We start from the raw sequence: 22,011 nt of genomic DNA, 5'->3' as shown, positions 1-22,011 counted from the left end.
TATATATGACTATAAGAGGCCCTAAACTAACAAATTTGTCTTACGCATTCTAATAAAAATGATCCTGTGCTGGGAATGAGGAGATGATGCAAATCTTTCCTGACAGTTTCTATGTATCTCTTTTTCTGTGATCTGGAAAACTGTTTTATTTATTACGGCAGTTTCAAGACTGTTCCTGCTTTTCTAAGTTACCAATGCATTCTTACTTTGAGAAAATAGTTATAACTTCTTAACCTACTGATGGTATATGCTGTGCTCTTCTTCAGACTATGGTACCTAAGATCTTAAGCGCTTAGATAAGATACAAGCGTATCTTCTTTAAGGTACAATCCAATCTTGCTTTGTATTACTTATAATAAAAGTTTGCTTTTCTCTCCTGCAGTTAAATGGATTGGAGTAGGGAAATCCAGGGAATCAATGATCCAGCTGTTTTAAAGATTTCAGATGCATGGAAGAAAGCACACTCCTCAAAAGACTGCTCATTCTTAAATGCATTAGTAGCCCGCAAAGCAAAGATGTTGGAAAGATAGATTTTTTTGCATGGAAAGAAATGCTAGAGTTGATACCCCCAAATCAATTGCTACTCCTGAAAGAGACTTTAACATGAACCTGTACCAGTTACTGTTCAATTGCAATTTCCAGGACACTTTTCATTGTTGTTCAAGGTGCCATCAGATTTTTTTTTTCTTTACTTCATAATGTAATTCCTGTTTGAAAATCTAAAGTAGCGTTACTTTCATGACTGTTTGTCTTTGTTATCCTCTCTGCTTTTGGCGGTGTTACTTCCCTGAAATTTTAGACAGTAAAAATAATGCAGTTTTGCACAGATAGTTTTACATCCTCATTATTTGTATTCCTAAGGCTGTTGTACTCTTAATGGCTGCTCTTGTGAGTGATTAAAGAGGGGTATTCTGATTTTATAATGCTATAAATGCTGTCTAAATTATTGTGTGATCTGTTTTTTAAAAAAAGACCGTGATGCCAAGTTGTTAAGAATGTCCAGGTTTTTTTAGCTGTATAACACAGAAAACTTACTCTTTGTAACTCACAGAGGACACTCAAGTGTTTACCAGGAAATGTGCCCAGAAAGTTAGAAAATTGGTATTGTAAAAAGTTCATTTGCGATTATTAAAGAACTGTTCTGATTTTGAGCTAAATGTTTTATAATGTTACTCATTTTTTTCTGATGTTTAAAAAACCCTGCACTTCTCTACCTCCAAGGCACATATCTCAAACTGTTTCCCTAACTAAATGAGCTTACATTTATATTTGGTGAGAAGTCTAGCATTTTGATGCCCTTTTAAATTCCTTTCCGTATAGCCAGTAGAAGATCTTTCTCTGGAGAACTGGCAAAGCACGGACAGTTTTGTAATTATAAATTGAAGATGCTGTAGAAATAACATTTAAAGTATTCAACATATTTACTTTAGATGTAGGGAAAATAACAAGCGTTCACCTCATGACATCTAACATTTTGGCTTATTAGTGTTGGGAAGTGTTCTAGAATTATTTTAATTTATAACCATTATTTTATATTCCAAAGAATGATTTCTGTTGGCAACAACCCAATAATTACAGATTCTCTTTCCAGATTTTTTGAGAATGACTCTGGTTTTACATGCTATACTATGGTATTCGTGTGCTTTATTTTCCACTTCAAATAAAATTTGCAAACTTTTAGGAAACAAAGTACCAGAGTGGGGCAGTAGTTTTAGTTTAGTACATTTTGGCTATGTAGGTGAATATAAGAAGCTTTTCATGCAAAATAAAAGATATAAGGCCTTTCAGATTATGTCTTGAGTAACCAGATGTTGCCTGAAATGGACTGGATGTGTTGGATTGATGCTGCTGTTAAGGTGGTTTTTGTTCTTAATTGACATAAAATAAAATTGCTTGTCATAAGGGGAAGAACAGGAGGGTTGAAGGATAAAACTACTGATATTTAAGGACCATTTTTTATTTAATTGTTTGCATGTGACAGAGCAGTTAGCAGGGTGTGTATTTTACTGTATAACACATATTTTACTATATGATACAGTGTGACACGTTCAAAGAGGAGGATGCCACAGAACAGTGGAAAATGGGCAAATACATTGAGAGACCGTTGTATCAGTACTGCATGTAAAGAACATTCTCCTCGGCGTTAAAATACAACTTCATGCTCTTTTTTTTTTTTTTTTTCTTTCTCCTGGAGGGGATGAGGTTCTAGTTTTGCTGTCAGGCTCGCAGTCCAGGAGAGAACCATGCCGTTCCCCCTTAGCTAAGGGACATCTTGAATTAAAAATCTCTTCCTAATTCCCTGATAAAGAGAAAGCGGGGTATAACTGTGTGAACTATGAATTCCAATGTTCTTTTAGAAGGAAAGAAACACTAGTAGTATTTTCTAGGCAATGGGAGGGAATTGACTTTGCAATGTGAAGAATAGGTAATAATTACCCAGTATTCTTGTCTTCCTGTAGCTGTAGGAGACACCAGGGGGATTTGTGCAGCCAGTGAAACTACCAGCCAAGGACTTGTGACCTAGCTGGTTGAAGGAGTGAGTAGATAAATGAGGGCATGCTTTCCTTCTACAGTGAGTCAGTAAGCGAGGGCTTACTACGTAGTTGTGTTTCATTTCTGCCAAGCAGAGACCTTCAAGTTCAAGCCCTGTTTCAATTCTTCCATTCTTGTAACTCCACAGTACAAACTAACCTTGTTTTTCAGTTGATGAATTCGTATTCCCAGGTGCAGCAGGATTTCTAAGCAATAGCTATAGCCTAAAATGATACAAAGTATTTGTGCAGTTAAAGAAACAAAACAGAATTGTCTTGGATGCAAGAATGATTTATGTTCTTTTTGCTTTCTTTTAAGTTCAGCTGAGATTTTTCTTTCATTCTTCCACTCAAGTGCAGACCTGGAAAGCAGAAAACCTCCTTCTACCAGAACTTGTCCAGATAATGTGGTCCAGGATCTGTTGGTATATATTTACTCTCATGACCTGGAATGAAGAATTTTTTTCCTTAAATTTCAGGTGGTCAGACTTGGCATCTGCAAAAGCTTATTATGTTGTCCCTGAGTGCCAGTTTCACATATGTTTTCCTGGATTGAATTCTTGGACTGGTGCACAAACACCTTCCTGGTGTCAAAGAATGGTTGTATTCTACCAAATTTTTCCTTCCCCCAGTGCTACTTTTTCTACCCCTTATTTCATTTGTACGTATGAGGAAATAGGCTGGGATGTGTTAAGACCAACCTGAATGTTGTAGAAACAAATGTTAAAAGTTATGGAGATAGTTTCAAGCGCTGTGTGCTCTTCTCTTGAAACCATGCTATGTTCAACTGTAGAAGCAAGGAGGAAGAAGAAAACAACAGTCTAATACTTTACTACCAGCCAGTGTATTTAGCAGGGGCAAAGTTAAATGGTTTTGAAGGCAGTTGTAGTTTTTTTTCTCTAGCCAAAATTCTCTGTTCTGCTTTTTTTCTGCCTTCATTGGTCAAGAGCCCTTTAGCCTTAAAGGAATTGCCACACTCATTGGCAAAAGGCTTTTGGTTGTCTGTCTCAAGCCAGTAGTAAGCTGTAATGAAAGGAAAAACCTTTGTACTTCAATGACAAGCATGTATTTCTCAGGCCCTTCTTCTCTGAAGTCCCTTCTGTTGCTACCATCTAAGCGGGTAGGATGGCAGCATAGGATAGTAGTTGAAATTATTGTCATCCAAGTGTTCCCTCCCACTAATGGGATGTTTTCAGGAGGCATGGATACATGTTAGACCTGACAAGGCTGATGACAGAAAAGGTATTTTGATCTCATGCCATTCTTGCTGCCTCTGAAATATTTACGAGGTTGATTCTCCTAGGCTTGTGCTGTACTGTGGCATTTAATAGCCCGTGTGTCCCTATGGTTTAGTGAGTCTCCTTTGGTAACTAATAGGAGGGGAAGTGAGGGATACTTCTGCTGCGTAGCCTCTGCATTTGTATTCCATATGTAATTGTGTTTTGGCTGGCAGCTAATGGACAAAACCTTCAGGTAAAGTGGCAGACAGATAATGTTGATGTAATGCATGACAGCTGCTTTCATCTATCATCATCCTGGAAATCTACTTTCTAAGAGGAGATCATAGTTTCCTTTTGCTGTCACAGCCAGCTCCCTTAATGAAACATAAACAAATTTGGCTGGTTTAGAAAAAGTAAAAGGCAAAGTAGCTGGGAATGAAGGTAAGGGACAACTCAGTCTGGTGAGTTTTCTCCCACCCATACTGCTGCTAGTCTCTGTAACAGTGAAACTTAATAAACTTGGTGGTAGAGTAATTAAGCATGCTTTTGATGCATGACAGCTTTACCTGCTTAAGGCAGACTGATGTGCATACATACATACACACACAGAGATGATGTGTTATTTGCAGAGACTTAAAATTTTATACTGTTCTCTGTTGGAGTGTTACAATTCATTTGACATGTCATCTTTGCAGTACCTTGCAATAGATACACATTCAAATGTCTTCCATTCAATTTTAAATGGATAATATTGAGTTAAATCCTAATGTTCTTCATTGCTACTTTAGAACTATTAAAACAAGTGTATTAAAGCAATGTATTTTCTTACACTATGTTAGTTTTTTCAGTGATGAATCAATTTCTTCATCTATCCAGGTAGTCACTCTATATACACTTTCTATGTACACTACTGGCATTATCCACAATGTGTCTCAGTAACTGTTTTTAGATAACAATCTGCATGAGTACAAATATTTTCAATATTATCAACAATTCAATATCAAACAAATTATTCTCCTTGGTTGCCTTCTGCATACTGCGACAGGAACTGGGATACCTAAGTGGTGGCAGTGGAGGGAGAGTATGGTTTTGGGGGACAGGTGGCACTCTTTTTTTGGGAACAGCGAAATGACAATTTGCTCTTTTCTCCATGCAGTTTAAGACTAGTTAGTTTACGCAGAGCAAACCTCCCTAGTTGATCTTCCATACCCCTTTCGCCAGGAAAATCAGCATGGGTTACTTGTGTTGAGATACGGCAAGTCAAATGCTGCTTTGTATGAAGTTTGGTTGTACCAGTCACTGGTGGTCTTTTTCATTATTTTTTGAAAATGCACATACTTAGAGCTGAATTGTCAAAGCTGGGTTGGACTGGAGTTTCAGCTTCGTAGTTTACTGGAGCCGGTTGCAGTTTACTGAAAGGTCTGGGCAAAAAGCATAAATCATTCTGTAATCTCATGCTGACATATGGTATGTAAATACCATGATCCACCCAAAGGGTAGCCAGCATTATAAATGTACTTTCTAATCTCCTGCTGAAATGAGCACTCAGTATAATGCAGCTGTAATCTAATAGATATTAACAGCCTGAGAATGTACAGTAAGACCTTAATAATTCAGTATTGTTTGATTGGCTCCATCTGACTTGTAATTAGCACAATAAGGGTTGTATCTCTTGCACTTGAGCAACTAACAACATTAATGTTACGAGAATTTTTAAAGCCTTGACTTCCCAACAGAAATAGCCTGTGACATTTTAAATTTAAAAAAACCCTCACAACCCATATTTTTAAGTTGATGTGCAGTACAACAAATTTTCATTGGGGGGGTGGGGGAGGGAAGCCCAGCATTTTTTACAACCAATTCCATTCTAGATTCTCATATACATCATAAATTCAGGTCATGCAGCACTCCTGGTATGGCCAAAAACTTTTGGATATAGTTTTGGTTTACTCTGCCTGGATCCTCTTGTTGTTCCTCTTTTAGGCCAAAGTCATAAAAAATCATTAGGGGTTGTTGCAACGTTGCCCAAACTAGACATAAAAGGGAAAGGCTTATTCCACAGTTCGTACAGGTTTATTCCGACGCACAAGCTTACCCTGGAGCCCTTCTGGTGCTTTGTGGATCCGTCCTAGTTGCCCGGGATAGAATCCACAGACATCCTTTCCAGGACGAACGACTGAGCTGATGAAGCAAGCAAATAGAAGATAGTGAAGGTAAAAGCAGGAGACTAGAGAGCAGGAATCCCACCCATGCTGTGGAAAAGCAAATTTCTTACATGGCAGTTACGAAAAAGAAGTATTTTTGTTCCTGTACTGACCTTACTAGCAAACGAGGGAATGACATTGATAACGTGGCAAAATCTTGCATCTTTTGAAAAAATGTGAGTTTGTGCAGATGAATGCATTTTTTTTTTAGTTTAAGAAATAAAAGCCGGGCAAAGGTCTATTTAAAAAAAAAAAAAAAGTATCCTTCTGAAATGTTTAAGAGTCTTGAGCAGATTTCTTGTATAACCTGGCCTGTATGTGCTGTGTGGTTCAAGAAGCTTACCCTGGTGGCAAGGTGGGTACAGGATCTGTAAAATCCCTTAGTTTCTTTGTGGGGTATGACATGCCAAATTCCTACAAACAATGATGTAAAATGTTAATTTTTTTGTTAAGGAGCTGCTGATGGACCTAAAATAACTTGCTTACGTGGCTTGAATGTATTAATCTCCTCTGTGGGATAGAATACGGATTGGGAATCCCCCAGGAAGAAAAGAACCAGTGTATGCGTGTAAAAGTAAAGGTTCTACGAAACATTAAGTTTTGCAGAGCTACGGGAGTTTCTAGAACAAGTTGCGCAATATTAGTGGCAGGCCTTAGAGTAGAAACAAATGTGGGAACCAGTTAACTTATTTAAAGAGTATTCTGTAATTCAGGACAACAGCGTGCTGTTCTGTGACTCAAAGGAGAATTTCTTTGCAGGCTGATTCATTGTATCAGTGGGTCTGATGGTCTGCTTGTTTGTCACAATTAAGTAATAATTTATTCTACCTCCCGAGGAATTAAATTTGGCTGCTGTGTATAAAACACTGACTCACCAGTATTTGGAAAACAAAGTAGATGTTTTCTGTATTTTGTTGCCCATCAGAGTTGGTGAATTATGTTTTGGCCACTCCATGGCAACTACTTCACTGGAGTATGAATTAATATTGCAGCTCCGGGAGTTTGATGTTAAAATCAGTTCTCACCAGAGATCTTAGTCAGACTATTGTTTGGAATAGTATCATGACACAGCCCTCTTGGAAACTCTTTTGAATACATCCGCAGTTCCAAATTTTTTTTTTCCCCTAAAACTAAGACCATTGCATCTTCCGCTTAGTTGTAGAGCATGATATAAAAACTCCTTATCCAATTCAGTCTACAAAAGAATGTATTTTCATGCTTTAGATAATTTCAGTCAATCTTGGAAAATGTAGCTATACAACATACAAAAGTGACAACTCCAACACTCACACACAATATGAGCTGTTGAGAATCACTGTTATATTTACCAACATTTCCATATCCCTGTCAGCCAGTTCTGCACAACTGTTGTCCTCATCATAGTCAGCAGCACCAACAGGGATTCCTCTCCTCTCCCCAGCTCCTCCCCAGGGCTGATTCTTCTTCTCCAGTTTTACCCTTAGCGTGGCTTCAGCGGGAAGTGTTCCTCATCTCTGGGGTACGGGGGACATTGCATCTTCCTTCCTCCAGCAGGAATCGTATGTTCAGGTTGCAGCCCAGCTACCTGAGATAGTGCCAGTAGCAACAGTGTCTACCACAGAATTTACAAGATTTCCTCCAAACCTTGGATTGCTTACCTGTTTCCTGGTATACACTTCAAAGGCCCTCGTCTCCAAATTTATCCTCCATCCTGGGTACATCCAGGAATATTTTTGAAATTAGCTGTTTGAATGCCTAGGTTACAGCTTTCTCTTGTAACTTTGCATGTGAAACTTTAATTACATGTCTCAGAAGCTTTTGAGGCCTCATGTATTAAAAAACTGAGCACACTCTGAACAAAAGTGGCTTTGGTCTTAACAGACCAGGCACATAAAGCCCAAGAGGAAGGAGAGAGCCTAAGACAGAGGTTAAATGGTTCATGCAGGGGCCTGCAGGAAGCCTATGACAGACAAGGGAAGGCAGTATTGCTACAGCCATATAATTATTATATTATAATACAGTATAAAGCTACAACTATACAATTAAAATTGCGGGACCATCTGTAATCTACTTGCTTGTGCTAAGTAATAGTCATCCATTAAAAAATACCCTCATCTTGTTTTGGAAGCTTATCTAACTCAACACACTGAAAAAGAATTATTTTTTTTTTCCAGGATGAAATCCATTCTGCTTTCCAAAACCGAGGAACCCCATACCAATAAAGTTTACTTAACTAAGTGGTATTTATTTCTTTACAGATTAGGCAAAGACTGGGGCTGCAACGTGAGCTTACCTTTCCCGGTTCACACGCAGTGAGGTTACTGACTTAGATTAATCATGGAAGGAAGATCGGGAAAGGCAAAGCTTGCAGGCACAGTGTGGGGCCGTCTGCCTGAGCTCCCTCTCCCTTGCTAAGCTGGTGCGAGTAAGTCCCTCTACCTCACTAAGCCTGGCTTTGTGACGGAAAGGAGGAACCACCACTGCCATTGAACGGGGAGCGGCCCTCGGCCTTGCGAGTGCATTTTTGAGCGCTGTTTGAGCCAGCTTGCTAGCGGTGTTGTAGTTGACTATATATACAACAAAATGAAGGAGTGGTGTCGTACTGAAGACGAGAGCCTAAGGAGACTTAAGAGCTAGACAGGAGAGGAGAAAAGATAATCTATCGGCAACTTGCCTGGAAACTCGTGCCCCTGCACACCTGAGCCACCGTCCTGCGTGCTGCTGCACTTTGGTAAATTGACTGCCGTGTCTGCTAGTCCTCAGGTTGCACGGTCCTCAAGTTACTCCTCGATCTGAGTGTAGGAGCAGCTCTGACAGTGGTGAAGTTTACACAAGAAAGTTAACGGGTGAGAAAGCAAAAAAGATCTGACAGAGCAAGGAGTGCAGGGTTGGATCTTTAAGGGTAAACCTTTTTCTGGTGTTTTATTGCACATGCTCTTCAGCACATCTTCCTTGCTGTAGACAGAAGGTAAAGCTTCCTTTAACCTTTCTGGAATTAGAAATGTAGGTGTAATTTGAGTCTGGATTTTTTTATGCACCCTTCTGTCATATAAACTGCGACCTACATCTCAGCACTGAAATGGGGAGACTTCAGGAAAGACAAGGTGGGGCAGGGAAGAAAGAAGAGCTGTGTTTGCTTCTGAGACACAGACCCCTGGAGCCAGGAAGGACCATGAGGGGCCTCCAGTCAGTGGGGCCTGGGATGAGAGGAGGGTCTCTACCTTCGCTGATCCAGACAGCCACTTGCCTAACCTCCTACCCTGAGACTTCACAGCCTCCCCGGTGATCTGCTTCGCCATTTTGCCCTTAGAAAGTTGCTCCTACCATCCACTCAGATCCCTCCTGCTGCAATTTAAGCTTGCTGTTTGCTATAGACAGGGAGGACAGATTATTCCCTTTTCCTCTGCAGCAATGTTTTGGGTGTTTGCTGTATCCCAGTTGTTTTTTCCTCAGGCTGATCAGTTCTCTGACGTTCTGCTTGGCGGTAATTTTTAGAGATCTCCAAGGCTGTTTATTTGGTTTTTTTCCTCTGTCACTGGGGAGTTTGGACCTGAAAATGGTTGCAGTTCATTCACTGATGTTTGCAATGCTGAGTGGAAGGGATGGATGACGTCACATATCTTGCATCAGGAAATCTAATTATGGATTCTAGTATGATATTTCCCATCTTTCCAATGGCATAGCTTTGCTGATTCATATTTCGGTCAATTTTGCATTTGCTCTATTGATATTTTTTTTGCTTACACGTAGAAACTTGCCCACAGCCTTACTGCATTGCAGCCTATTTTTCTCAGACCATTTCTCCAATTTGTTAAAATCATTTTGAACTCTTACCCTGTTTTCTAATGCACTTTCAGTTCCGCTCAGCTTTGCATCACCTGCACATTTACTAAGTACGCTCTATCCCATAGCTGACTTCACCAATGAAAAATTTGAATTGTACAGAAGCAGGACCCTTTTGCTGAATACATTTTGCTGTTTTAATGGTGAACCACTTTCCAGTGTGTAGTTTTTTTCCCCTGACCAATTCCACACTTAACCCAAAGCAGTTTTATCTAGACCACATTCCTTTGTTTGCTTATGAAAACATTCTGCAAGTCTCAACATGTCACCATTTCACCTGATACCAGCAGCTTTCTAATGCTGTCACGAAAACATCCCGATCTTCACCTTGTGGTTGCTGAACCTTGTACCAAACCAGTTCACCTTGCTAAATAGGCAGAAAACGAGCCAGTGGAAAACAAGCAAAGAGGGGCCTGTGGGTTCAGCAGGTTGACTTGACCCAGTGAAGAGTCCAGGGAGCAGGCGAGGTGCCACCAGGGAGGGGATGACACTCAACCACAACGTGCAACTTCACACTGAGCCACCATCAGGGCCTTGCTGAAGCCTGGAGGTGGTGTTTGCTGCTTCCCATGAGGAAAAAAGGTTGATTTTGCCTGTTGGATAAAGAATTGAGGGGTAAATACAAACAATGTTTTCATTAATCTCTAGCTAATATTAACTTATTCATAATTAATGATTAAGTCTAGGGTGATCTTAGGTAATCTTCTTTAATCAGGTTATTTTTTGTGCCGCTCTTTTTGTGTGAGAACACCCTCAACATACTTGTTCAGTCAACCGCAATTCATTAATTAATGTGGATGACAGCTCTGCGTACTGAATCACTGAAAAACAAATCTGAAAAGGACATACATGTCTCACACATGTTCCCTCTCGCTTGCCTTGGTAGCAAGCTGGCTCCACAGCAGGATGGAAAGATGGGTTTTCTTCATGTTGACCACCCTGCTTGCTCCAGGCTCTGGCCATCCCTGCAGGGACACAGTTCAGTTCATATCTGGAAACAGGTGACGATGGTTGGATTCAGTCCTGGCATTTCACAACCCTTCTGTCTTTGCGTTTTCTCCCCTTGGACAAAATTGTGCCGACCTGGTAATCTTGGTACAGGAGGTGACTTGTCCCTGGAAGAGCAGCCTGCAAGCGGTGGGGCTGCACGGGAGACGAGAGGCGGAAAGTGGTAGTGGCAGAGGGCTGGTGCGGCCCCAGGCTTCGCTGGCTTGGTGGTTTAGAAAAGAAAGAGCAATTTACAATTTCAGCACAGCCAGTAAGGGAGAAAATTAGACACAGTAAATACAGAAACCTGCAAACTTATTTTTATAGTCATTCTTGGGGACAGAGCTGGATTTATAAGCCCCTTGGCTGTGACACTGGTCCTGCCTATGGCCACGGTCTGTGCCCGGTAGCAGGCGAATGGGAGATTCCATTCCTCATTGTAAGAAATCCATTACCTTTTTTTTTTTTTTTAAAATAAAGAAAAGGAAAGCAGTGAGAAGATTTGCTTCTTTTCTGTCAACTTATCCCCCCCGAAGTTTCCCGATGCCGCGCCTGCATGGAAGCTCGCACTAAACATTTCCCTTTGGGTGCTGCCCTCTGCAAAGGCGTTGGGGACGGAGGCGGCTGGAGAGCTGAAGTTTGCCGAAAGCGAGCACCTTTGCCACCTGAGAGCCGCCGTTCCGCTCCGGCGCCGGGCAGCTCGCCGTTTGCCGGGAGACAAAGGGAGCCGTGCCGGAGCCGCGCCGAGGCTGCACTTGCCAGAAGAAACCTAGCAATTCTTATTTACCAAATTGACAAAATCCTATCATCGCAATTAAGGGGATATGTAATTAACTGTGTCTTAATTACAGCAGCTGCCACTTCATCTGAATGCAGCAATTTGCCGAGAAACCGGGGGAGATGCTTTAAATTTGCGTGTGTAAACAGCGCGAGCACAAACAGCGCGGCGTGCGTGGCTCCCGGAGGTGCGGTGCCCTGCCCCGGGGGGCCCGGAGCGAAGGCTCAGGCTCGCCAGCTGCCAGCCCGCCTGGCCAGGGTGGCCCTGTAAGTCCCGTGGGGAGGCAGAGAGCTTTTGAAAACCGCGCTACAAACCTATCGCCCAGCGGTTTTCAAGCATTTTGCTCCACTTCAGCTTGCCGGGCCGAAGAGCAGGACGCTGCCCGACGCCCGAAAGACCTCCTGACACAGCAACGTTTCTGAAGAGCTTCTCACTCCCGACTCCAGGCCCGGTAAGGAGCGCGACCCCCGCTGCGTGTGCGGGGAGGCCCTGGGCAGGAGTAATGTCGCTTGGTCTCTCGCCGTGCGCTTCCACGGCTTCGTCACTCTTGGCTGGCAGGAGCGGACCGTGCAAAGGGATGGCGGTAGCGCCCGCTCTGATGGCCTGTGTCCTTCCCGTCCCCTCACCGGCCGCGCTGCCGGGGAGCAGCTGACCCTGACCAGCCGCTGCAGGTCCGCAGGGCATTTTCAAAGCGCTTGCCGCCTTTGCCGCTGCGGCCTGCCCCGGCTTACGTGACTCATTTCCCGGGAGCTGCTGTGGGTTTCTGGGGTGTCCGAGCTTCCCCTCCCGAGGCACCTGGAACTGGTGGTGTCTGTGGATCCACCTGGGTTTCGCGGCCTTTCCTGCCTGCCTCCCTCAGCAGTTGCCTGCTCCCACTGCCTGCCCATCACCGGGACGTGGTGGCTGGTTTAGGGTAGGTAGCAAGCTGTGATGGGCATGACACAGTTTTCCAGATCTGGAGAGACAGCATGAGGTTCCTTGTTCTTCTAAGGCAAGAGCCATGGGTGCTTACTAGCTAGGAAGAGGGTGCTGGTCCTCCAAGACCTCCTTCCAGCTCTGCTTCCCAACAGCAAGTCTTCCTGGAGATGGTGCTGAGGAGCCATGTTATCCCTCTGTGCCTCAGCTTACCCACCGGTAACGAGCTCAGAGAACTCACTTGACCCCAGCACGCAGCATCTGCGCCTCGGGTAGAGCTCACAAGTACCGAGCTAAGCCCAGAAGGCGCCTATTGCTAAGCTGCACCTTGGAAAGAGCCATGAGCCCCCCTGCTAATAAACAGGACTGAAGCTACAAAGGCCAAGGACTGCCCCTGCAGAAGCTGGTAGACATCATTTGTGCTCCGTAATACAGCTGCATTGGTTTGTCCTGTATGTGTCACAGGTGAAATAAAGCTTCTGTCTGTCAAGCCAGCACAGGAAGGATGTCCTGCTCGGTACCAGCAACGCTCCTCCGGTTTCCTAACCGAAACCTCAACTGTCTTCTGAATATTTCAGTACCATGCAACATAAAAAAAGACTGGCTTATTAATACGCACATCAAGAATTTGAAGAGATGGGATGACATCCCGTCACTATTTAAATGATGACACAAGCTCCCATGGATGACTGAATTTTTTTATGGTGCGACCAGAGTTTCACCAACCACTGCTACTCAGCTGTCACAAGCTATCTCCACATCACGCTGCGGGCCTCTGGACTGCAGTTCAGCGGCACTTTGAGGAAAAGAAAAACACAGTTAAAACTTGTTAAAACTTATCCATATTAATCTCTTAAAAAGCACTTAGTTGTTGTAGATTTACACGCTGAATGAGGCTTCACGGAAAACTTTTGAAGCACAGTTCTTTTTCTGTCTTCTTTGGGAGGGAGCGCTACCTGCATGATGTTTTTAATACCAGTTAAATTTGTGTGGATACATGCGCTTCGTTTCATCGACCTTTGTGTTTTGCTGCCCACATTTGGAAAGGTAAAATAATAGAATATTCTGACTCAGTTATTTCCACAGCACTTGTTTGTGTGTTACTGGCTATGCATTGGGTATGGTCTTAGCAGGAGAAGTTAAATTAAAAACCAGAAGAAAACAAAGCAGCCTTTCAATTTGTTTAACCGAAGTGGAGTGTCTAGGCAGGAGTGATATAATTTTCATAGCCACAAAGCACGTTGGCTTTCGCTGACGCCGTTTGTGGCCTCCAGTATGGATGCCAGGCACCTAGCTTTCGGTAACAGGATTTGGAAACGCCACTCAAAGGTTCCCATTGCCATCCAAGTGACCTTAACAACAAACACAAAAGAAATGCAGAAAACATGAGACAGCAGAAGAATGTTTTTTTCTCCAAGTTCTCCGATAGGTGCATGGTTTTGTCATGCCCTACTGACACTACCATCTTCATAGGACGCATAAAGTGCTGTCAGCACGGTCACCTACTGAAGACTTCCCTCCACCCTGCCATAGCCTAAGTGAATTGTATTTGTGCTCCCGCTCATAAACCCTGCTACACAAATTCGCGGTTGGTCGCACTTTGGCAGCTTATATTCGCGCGCCTGTTACACAGCTAAAAATGTTTGTATTTGACATCAAGGTGTTTGACAGGAGTGAACGTCTGACACCCAGGAGGTGGTGTCGCACCGCTGTCTGTCTGTGAAAGCCCTCCCTGCCCCCCTTGTTTCAGGGCTGAGTCCCTGGATCAGAGGGACTTGCTGGTTTTTGCTAACGCACCTCCCCTCTGACCCGCACCATCTCTGTTACCCAAATGCTGGCTCCACTCTGCAGGAGGCCGGCGGGGGCCGCCGGCTCTAGCAAATCGCCGGGTGTGAACAAAGGACCGTGAGGAGCTGGAATGAGATCACCAAATCCATTCGATTTGTTCAGGATTTCAGCCTAGGTCTTCTGAGTGAAAGTGAGTGCGTTAACCCACTGCAGGAGTTAATTCTTTGCCTAGTCATTATTCAGGCATCGTTAAAGTATGCATTGTGCTGGAGGTCAAATCAGATTATTCTAAAGAATCTGGAATGGGAAAAATGCTGCGGGTTTTTCACCAGCCTAAGTGTTTGGTTATCTCAGTGTTTAGCTATTTATATTGTGCCTGTCACTGTGGCATGTCGCTGTATAAACAAAGGGATGCTCTAAATCTCTTATTATTTTAATGCTATTAATGTTCTTCAGCTGAGGAAAAAGGAAAATAATTTCCCCCTGGAAGATAACAGAGCAAGTGGTTTAACGTAAGCAGCGGCTCTGGGAAAACTGCGCTTGGCAGGCTCACCCAGGCGGCACGGCGCCGCGGCTCTGCATCGGCTGGCACCAACGCCTGCCCCGCTGCACCGGGAGGTGCTGCTACCCACACCCTCTCCTGACGCCAGGGACAAGCCCCCGCTGCTGCACGGGCTACCCAGCAAGAGCGAAAATGTGAAGGAGGATGCCAGCCCGGATCTATTTAACGCTTCAAGAGAGAAAGGGGAGCAGCACTGCGTGACATTAAGCTCGCGCGCGTGAGTGTAACTATGAGCAGAGCTCTCCTCTGCAGAGGTAAGCCGGGTGCCTTGCCTAAATCAGACGCTCTGGCACCGGGGCGAGAAGCAACACATGGGCTGGATGAAGGAGTATTCGTTTCTTGGCGATTTGCAGAGATCCAACTCGTAATTGCAGATCCAGACATATGCTGCCCTTATCACAGAAAAGAAAAACGCTAGGATAACAGCAGCATGCTGGAGGGGGATCAGCAGGAGCAAACGAGGGGCGCAAGGAGTCAGCTCCCACCTACGGAGAAACCTGTCCGGCTTTCTGGTTGTGGCAGCAAGGGGAGAGGAACTAGAAACGGGAAGCAACTTGGAAACCAGATCGATCTGGACTGCAACTGTAAAATGAGATGAGGGCCCCCCCTTGGGAACACATGGTGGCTGGGGAAGAAGTCTCAATAGCGAGACTGTTGCAGTGCTGAGAGACGGTGCTTGGAGAGCCCTGGTGTCTGGGACACCTCTGCGAGGAAGAGAGAGGACGGGCGAGAGCACCAACCGGCTGTACTGGGCATGACTAGCAAAGGGTCGCTCCAAAGGCTGGAAGAGGCCTCCCTCCACAGATCTTAACCTGTGGGGCTTTCTCTAGCCTTGCTTCACATGGAAAGAAGGCCTCGACAATCACTCTGATAGCTCCTGCCAGATGACTCCCAAACGTTCTGACCAGTTTGATGGAGGTGATGTTCTCAAAGACGTTCAGTCCCTGCAGTTCAGTTCCTTTGTGCAAACAAGCATCCCAGAAGGAAAGACAAACCCGGAGCCCCAGGAGCTCAGGTGCAGTGTTAGCTTGGTGCCATGAAGGAGAGGGGTTTTATGAGCAAGAGGCAAAAGGAGCGCTGCAGAAGCAAAATGAAGAATTGCTAAAGGGAACACATTAGACAAAGGGTAATCCAGGGGTAGGACACACGGTTGTATGATCCAAGCTTCATACGTTCATGTGCCCAGCAATAACTATTTGTAATTCGTTTCAAATTGAATCTGAAATTTCTGTGGGTTTCTCCATCCAGGGACTGACACAACCTTCACATACTGTGAGACCCAGAGGGGACATGTGTCCTGAGCACAGGACTCAACGCAAGCCCCATACTGCAGGAGATTGGGGGGCATCAGAGATGTACTGAGCTGCGCTGAGATGTACAGTACTGAGACGTACTGAGCTGCTCTGCCCGATCAGTGTGGGAGAACAGGACTGAGAGGTGCACAAACCTGGAACCAGGAGGAGGTCCCTCCTGCCGTCTTTTCCACTCTTCACGTGTGAGGGTGTGGAACAAACTGGAAGTCCTCTTGAGGCCCTTCCAGCCCCACTGGCTGTGAACCTGATGCAGAGCTGAAACAGTGCATAGCCAAAATGTCTATTCCTGGCCAGTAATGGAGGGAGCAGAGACCACTGAACACCAAACAAGGATCTAAGCCACGTCATTTGTGTTTCAACCTAGCACACAGCGGGCAGGCTCTGTGCATTAAAGGAGAGAGACAGATTGCTGCCTCTGTTTCTAAATATCCTGGTTCAGGCGTTATCTTCACCTTGTAGCAAGAGAACCTGGAAGCACAGCGTAAGATCAACTTCCCGAGGAGGAAATTGTTCAGTGCATGGAGTCTCAGCGGTGAAAACCACTTTGTGCTGTGTTGGAGATGGTCCTGCTCTTGCACACATCTGGATTTCACCCACGATCTGTGCTCTCAGCAGGAACAAGAACCATCTAGCAGCCCTGTGCTTCTATACACTGAAACATGCAAAAGCGGGAGCAGTCACGTGCTGGAGCACCAGGCGTTCAGGTACTGGGGCAGCCTGGAAAAGTGTCCTTTGTGGCTGCTTTTGCGTCCTCCTCAGATTCATTGACCTAGTGGCCTTATAGGTCCTGTACAGCGCTTTTGTAGGATGCCACCGGGAGTCTCCTAGTCTTCTTCCCTGTGTTATGTGATGGCATTCGGGGCCGACTTCCCACAAGTGGTGGGACAGGAGGCTTATGAGCCAATGCACCTCTTTGGGGCAGGACCCCTAACATGCAAATACCTGCTGATCAGCATGGCTTTGAGTTTCCAGTAGCACGGACTCGTTTTACAAGGCGAAGTAGGATGCTCAGCCTAGGGTGCTCAGCCTGCCGGCTCCAGCCTGGCAGGCTGCCGGGGTCACGAATCTGGCAATTGCCAGCCTGTAACAACTGCGGGAGGGCAGGAATGGGAGATGCTGGCCCGTTCTCCTGCAGGGGTGAGGCTGCCTGAGAGGGACCTAAATGCGCCCGATGCTGGCTGGGTGTACCTGTGGGTGTGTGGAAGCCAGGATCCCACTGACACAGTCTGCCCCGCATAATTGCTGGACCGTTCATTTTTGTTTTCAATGTTAAAGAAATATTACAAAAGAGTTACACTGGGGTTTGCTAATCTAACCTCTGATGGCACCCATTTAACACCTCGGTGGAAGACTGTGATGCTTGCCTCTTGTTCTCCAGCTGTAACAGTATCCAGTGATACCTTTTAAATCACAACTGGGGCAGAAGTGATGCTTATGCTGTGAAAATAGGTCAAACGTGATGCGACACCTTATCCGTTTAGCTGTGAACCCCACCATTGCTACTCGGCCTCCGTATTGATTATCTGAATGTTTTAAAATGCTGCTGAAACCTTTGCCTGTCGCCTCATATAATTGCATTAAGGAGTAAGCACCGGCCCTATGTCCTTTCAGCTCGGAGGATCCAATTATTGTTTCTCATTTCTGCAGCCCAGGAAAAGAGAGAGGGCCATCTTAACGCACAGATGGCCTGTGGTTTCCATCAGGAGCCGTGGGGTTAGGGACCGTCCCCACAGAGAAAGCGCACTAGCCTTTCTTTTATTGAACTGTCTGCGAATGATGTGTAGTCAAAATCCCGGCCACCTGTGGCCATTAAAGATCCAGTGGTGCTTTTTGCAGGACTAACATCCACATCCTGAGCACATTTGGTGTAAGTACAGTCCAGCTTCCTAAATCCCACTTCCTGATTAAATTGCAAGAAAGAGGCATTATCTCTTCCTGCCCTGAGTTTTCCTGTAATGTTATTAAACTGTAGGCAATCAAATAGTTACTGCATGTTGCCCCAGAGCTGGGAGCGTTTCCCCTGTGAATTCAGGAGATCCAAACGTGTCGTTTCAGTTTGTGAAGTGCCTGGGAACGGCGCTTACTGCCTTGAGAGAGCTCTTCAGTCCTGCAGGCGTTTTTATGGGGCTGTAAAATGTCCCCGAGACTGCTAAAGACTGAAATATTAGCCCCCCCTCCAAAAAAGCAGTTTTTAAGCTTCACCTTAAATCATTGGATTTGTATGAAAGATTAAAAGTGTTGGGGAGGAGGCTCGGCTCTGACAACAGCAACGGTGCAGCCGTGTCACGAGTAGCTGCTTCGTTGGCGGAAATGCCTGGAAGAGACACCAAACACATGCGGGCTTGTTCTTCCCCTAATTGCATGACTTTTATTGAGGAATACAGAAAATGAGCACTTAAAATTAGACTCTGAGAGCTCTTGCTTAAACGAAGAGACTGTCAATATTTGCAGAGTGATGCTTGGGCTCACCCAGACGGTATCCGAGTACATGGCACTTGAATGGCTGAACACATGGAGCACTCACTTCCCTTTCTCTGCTTAATGAAAAACAAAATGAGGAGAGCCTGATTTTGCTTTTCAGATTCATTACATTCATGTTTTTTCCAGATGCTCCCAAACTTTGTCTTGACTTTTCAGCAACTACTTCAAATAGCAGACTCAGCACAATGGCATGTACTGGCCTAAGACTATATGAAACACAAAACAAAAGGGGGGGGGGAAAAAAAAAAAGGCTTTTTGTTTCCAAATGTTGTAGGTTTCTGCTTCTCTAATCTCCCTTTCTATCTGGGTTGTTAGATGAAATACCCTGAGCAGACATTGACTGGTTCCAGAAGCAGAGCAGGAGTGCATTGCCTGAAGGCTGGATTGAACTGTAACATGGTGTGATCTTGCCAGGGTGGCTGAGTAAACCATCCCATACAATACCCTCATTTCTTGCACTTTTATCACAAAGAAATCATCATTTTGAAGCTGATGGGCATTACCACCCCAGGTGGCTCGCATGTCTTTGTGATTTTTTTATTTTACTTTGCTGGAATAGTGGGTCATGAGAGCCTGGTCTGAGGCAATTTCACACTTCTCAGGTAGGGACAAACTCTCTTGGATCCATAGCGCTACAAGCTCAAAGTGACCAGAGCGAAGGCTTCTGCCCTCATCTTTCTGTGCTCAAAGCATTTCTTATCCATCCCCAAGCTCTGATCCCCTTGGTATCTCTGGCTTTTGCAGGCACTTAGTTGCCCTCCCTTGCAAAACCTCCCCTGTCTGTCTCCCACATGCCAGGGAGGCTGATGCCCACCACAGGGGGTGGAAAGTCTCGTGCTCCACAGCAAGCACGGCTGCTTCCCTGCCCCCTTGCATCCATCACCCTGCATGTACCTGGTTGGGTACCTCTGCTGGAAACAGCAAGAGCGTGGACGCAGTTCACGTAACAGCACTCCCTACCACTTCCATCAAGATCTCCATTTAATAAAAATCTGGTAAGCCTCCTAGTACTTTATAAAGCAGGCTGAATATTATTATCTTCCCCATACAGCTCAAATGTTGCTAAAAGCCATACTGCATGAGGACCTCGGTTTCCATTTTCCCGAACTGATCCCCTGGCCATGGCACCATGATGCATTCACCAGCTCCCCCATTTCACACAGCAGGTCCCTGAATGCGAGGACACGTTCCCCACCTGGGAGCGCTTGCTGGCCCATCCCTGAGGTCAGGGGATACAATTTCCTACCCTGATTTCCTAGAACAAACCAGCCGTAAAAGCAGAAGTATCTGACAAATTTGGTCTGGCACAGACTGTTCAGTGCAAATCTTAATGCAAATAAGAGAAATGTCAGTGCAAAAAGAAAAAGAGTATTTAGGAAAAAAAAATCTTGTGCTGTTTTGTGGCATTTGTGCATAAAATAATGAGACCAAATATATCACCATTGGATTTGAGCCAGATAAGTTCATAACGTCTAATCCAGCTGGTGGATCACGACTCCCTTCATTATTTAAAGCAATGCTGTGGGAAAAGACACACAGCAAAGCTGACAAGATGGTGCTTGAGCTGCCATACTCCTGGCAGCCGAACAAATGCAGCGTGCGTTTTCTCACACCAGCAGGGAGAGGAAAGGAAAACGTGGCGCTAACGAGGAGCCCAGCATCCCCTCACGATGCAGACTGAGCCTCACCCGCTGCCATCTCCCCTGCAGTCTGGCTCTCTTCGTCTCAAGTGAGTGTTTCCCTGCTCCTCCTGACCACAGCCCCGGGGTTTGTACGGCGGTGTGATACCCAGCCAGGAGAAGGCTGCGCTGGAGCAGAGTGTTCCACCCGGCTCTCCAGCCTGTCCCTCCGACGCCGGGAGACAGGCGGCAAGCACCTACCTTGTGGTGCTTCCCCGAAGCACGCTCCTCAGCAGCTCCGGGGTGGAGCCAGAGGTGGTAACTTTGCACAGATCAGCCCTTCAGTGACTTATGTTCTTCTCCCAATTCATCCAGTCTCCCATGCAAACTTTTGGAGTCATGGCATCGGTGTAGAAATCATGTCTTGGTTGCATCCTCTTGCAATACCTTCAGACGTCTTCTCCACTCCTGGTCTCCGCTTCCCTCCCACACTTCTGCCTCTTTGCTTGCACCACTCTATGACTCACCGAGGGGGCCTCCCAGATTTTGGCACTGTTGATTTGGGAACCCCACCCTGCACTGGTCCCCCTGCCTGTCCCCTGCCAGCCCCGCAGGAGCTGATGGACATTGCCCCAGAGCCACCAGCACATCCCCATCCCCAAATGCCATGCAAGTGCCTCCGGCAGCTTTCAGCTCCGAGAGGCATCATGCTGCCTTGAGCATAAGACGATGTTTTTCGGGCTGTGAGTGCTGTGGGTCCAGCATGGCTGCCATGGCAGGGAGGACACGAGCACTCTGCCTAACTTGGGGAGTGCGGCTTGGCTCAGAGGTGGTTGTGTGTGCCTGTCTGCATCTTTCTGTATAATTGTGGGGAGGTTGATCGGGGTGCAACGGCATTGGCACGCACATCTCTGCTTCTCCTCCTCCGTACTTAGGTCTTTCAGCTCTTCTTTGCCTGTTTTGGAAGCGCCTTTCTGTGGAAAAAATAAAAGGACACCCTTGCTTCATTGCTCATGACCTATAGCTGCTAGGACAAAGCATTTTTTATTTTTCTAGGTAAAATTAAAAAAGGCATCCTGGTCATGACATTTGTTTTCCCTCTGAGGTTCGTTTTCCAGGAATGTTGATTCTTATCTCCGAGAGCTCATCAGGCACCTCGGAGAGCTTGGCACCTGTCAGCGTGGTCCTTAATTGATGCATCAACAGGGCTGTCGCGTTTCTCAGGTATCTCCCAAATATATGAGATACACAGATATAAACAAAAGCTCGAGGCACAACCAAAAGCACAAAAATATGATTAAGTCTCTTCCTTGCAAATCTATTTTCACCTGCTTTTTTCCTCCTCTGTCTCAATCTGACAAGCTCCTCTGTTATCCACCCAGGCTTCCAAGAAAAAAAAGCAGGGCAAGACAAATGTTACCCTCTACGGTGGGAAAACAAATTGACCCCTCTTTGTATTGTAGGTGAATATTTGCAGTTGCCCTTCACACTAAACAAAGAATACGGTGTTATCTACCATTTGTACATCAGCATCTGAGTCCTGGAGCTCTAACAAGAGGAGACAAAGAGCAGGAAGCAGAAATAGCTTTATTGAAGTGCTGGGTGTTTCAGCAGAGGGGTGGAGAATGAGGAAGGACAAGAGAGGTAAAAGAGCCCATAAACACCCAGAAATAGGTGTGGTGCTTTCATCGTGTGCTCAACTGCTGCCGGGGGGGGGCGGGTTCCTTAGAGGGCAAATGTTGACTGGCTGCAGGCTGAGCTCAGGAGGCAATCGTTTTGGGCAACGATTTT

General features: G+C 45.4%; 1 protein-coding gene across 1 annotated transcript in view; it reads left to right on the top strand.

Annotated features, from left to right (window-relative positions):
* Positions 1-435, top strand: part of ADSS2 (adenylosuccinate synthase 2) — a gene marked incomplete at both ends in the record, with an annotated part of 36,605 nt that extends 36,170 nt beyond the window's left edge. Inside the window, one exon of the mRNA XM_081997201.1 lies at positions 383-435. Coding sequence (XP_081853327.1) covers positions 383-435 — 53 coding nt within the window. The remainder of the gene's footprint in view (positions 1-382) is intronic.
* Between the last annotated feature and the right edge of the window lie 21,576 nt (positions 436-22,011).

The sequence above is a fragment of the Phaethon aethereus genome, assembly GCF_964289735.1.
Source record: "Phaethon aethereus genome assembly, chromosome: 3".
Lineage (NCBI taxonomy): Eukaryota > Metazoa > Chordata > Aves > Phaethontiformes > Phaethontidae > Phaethon > Phaethon aethereus.
This window is presented reverse-complemented; position numbering and strand designations above follow the sequence as displayed.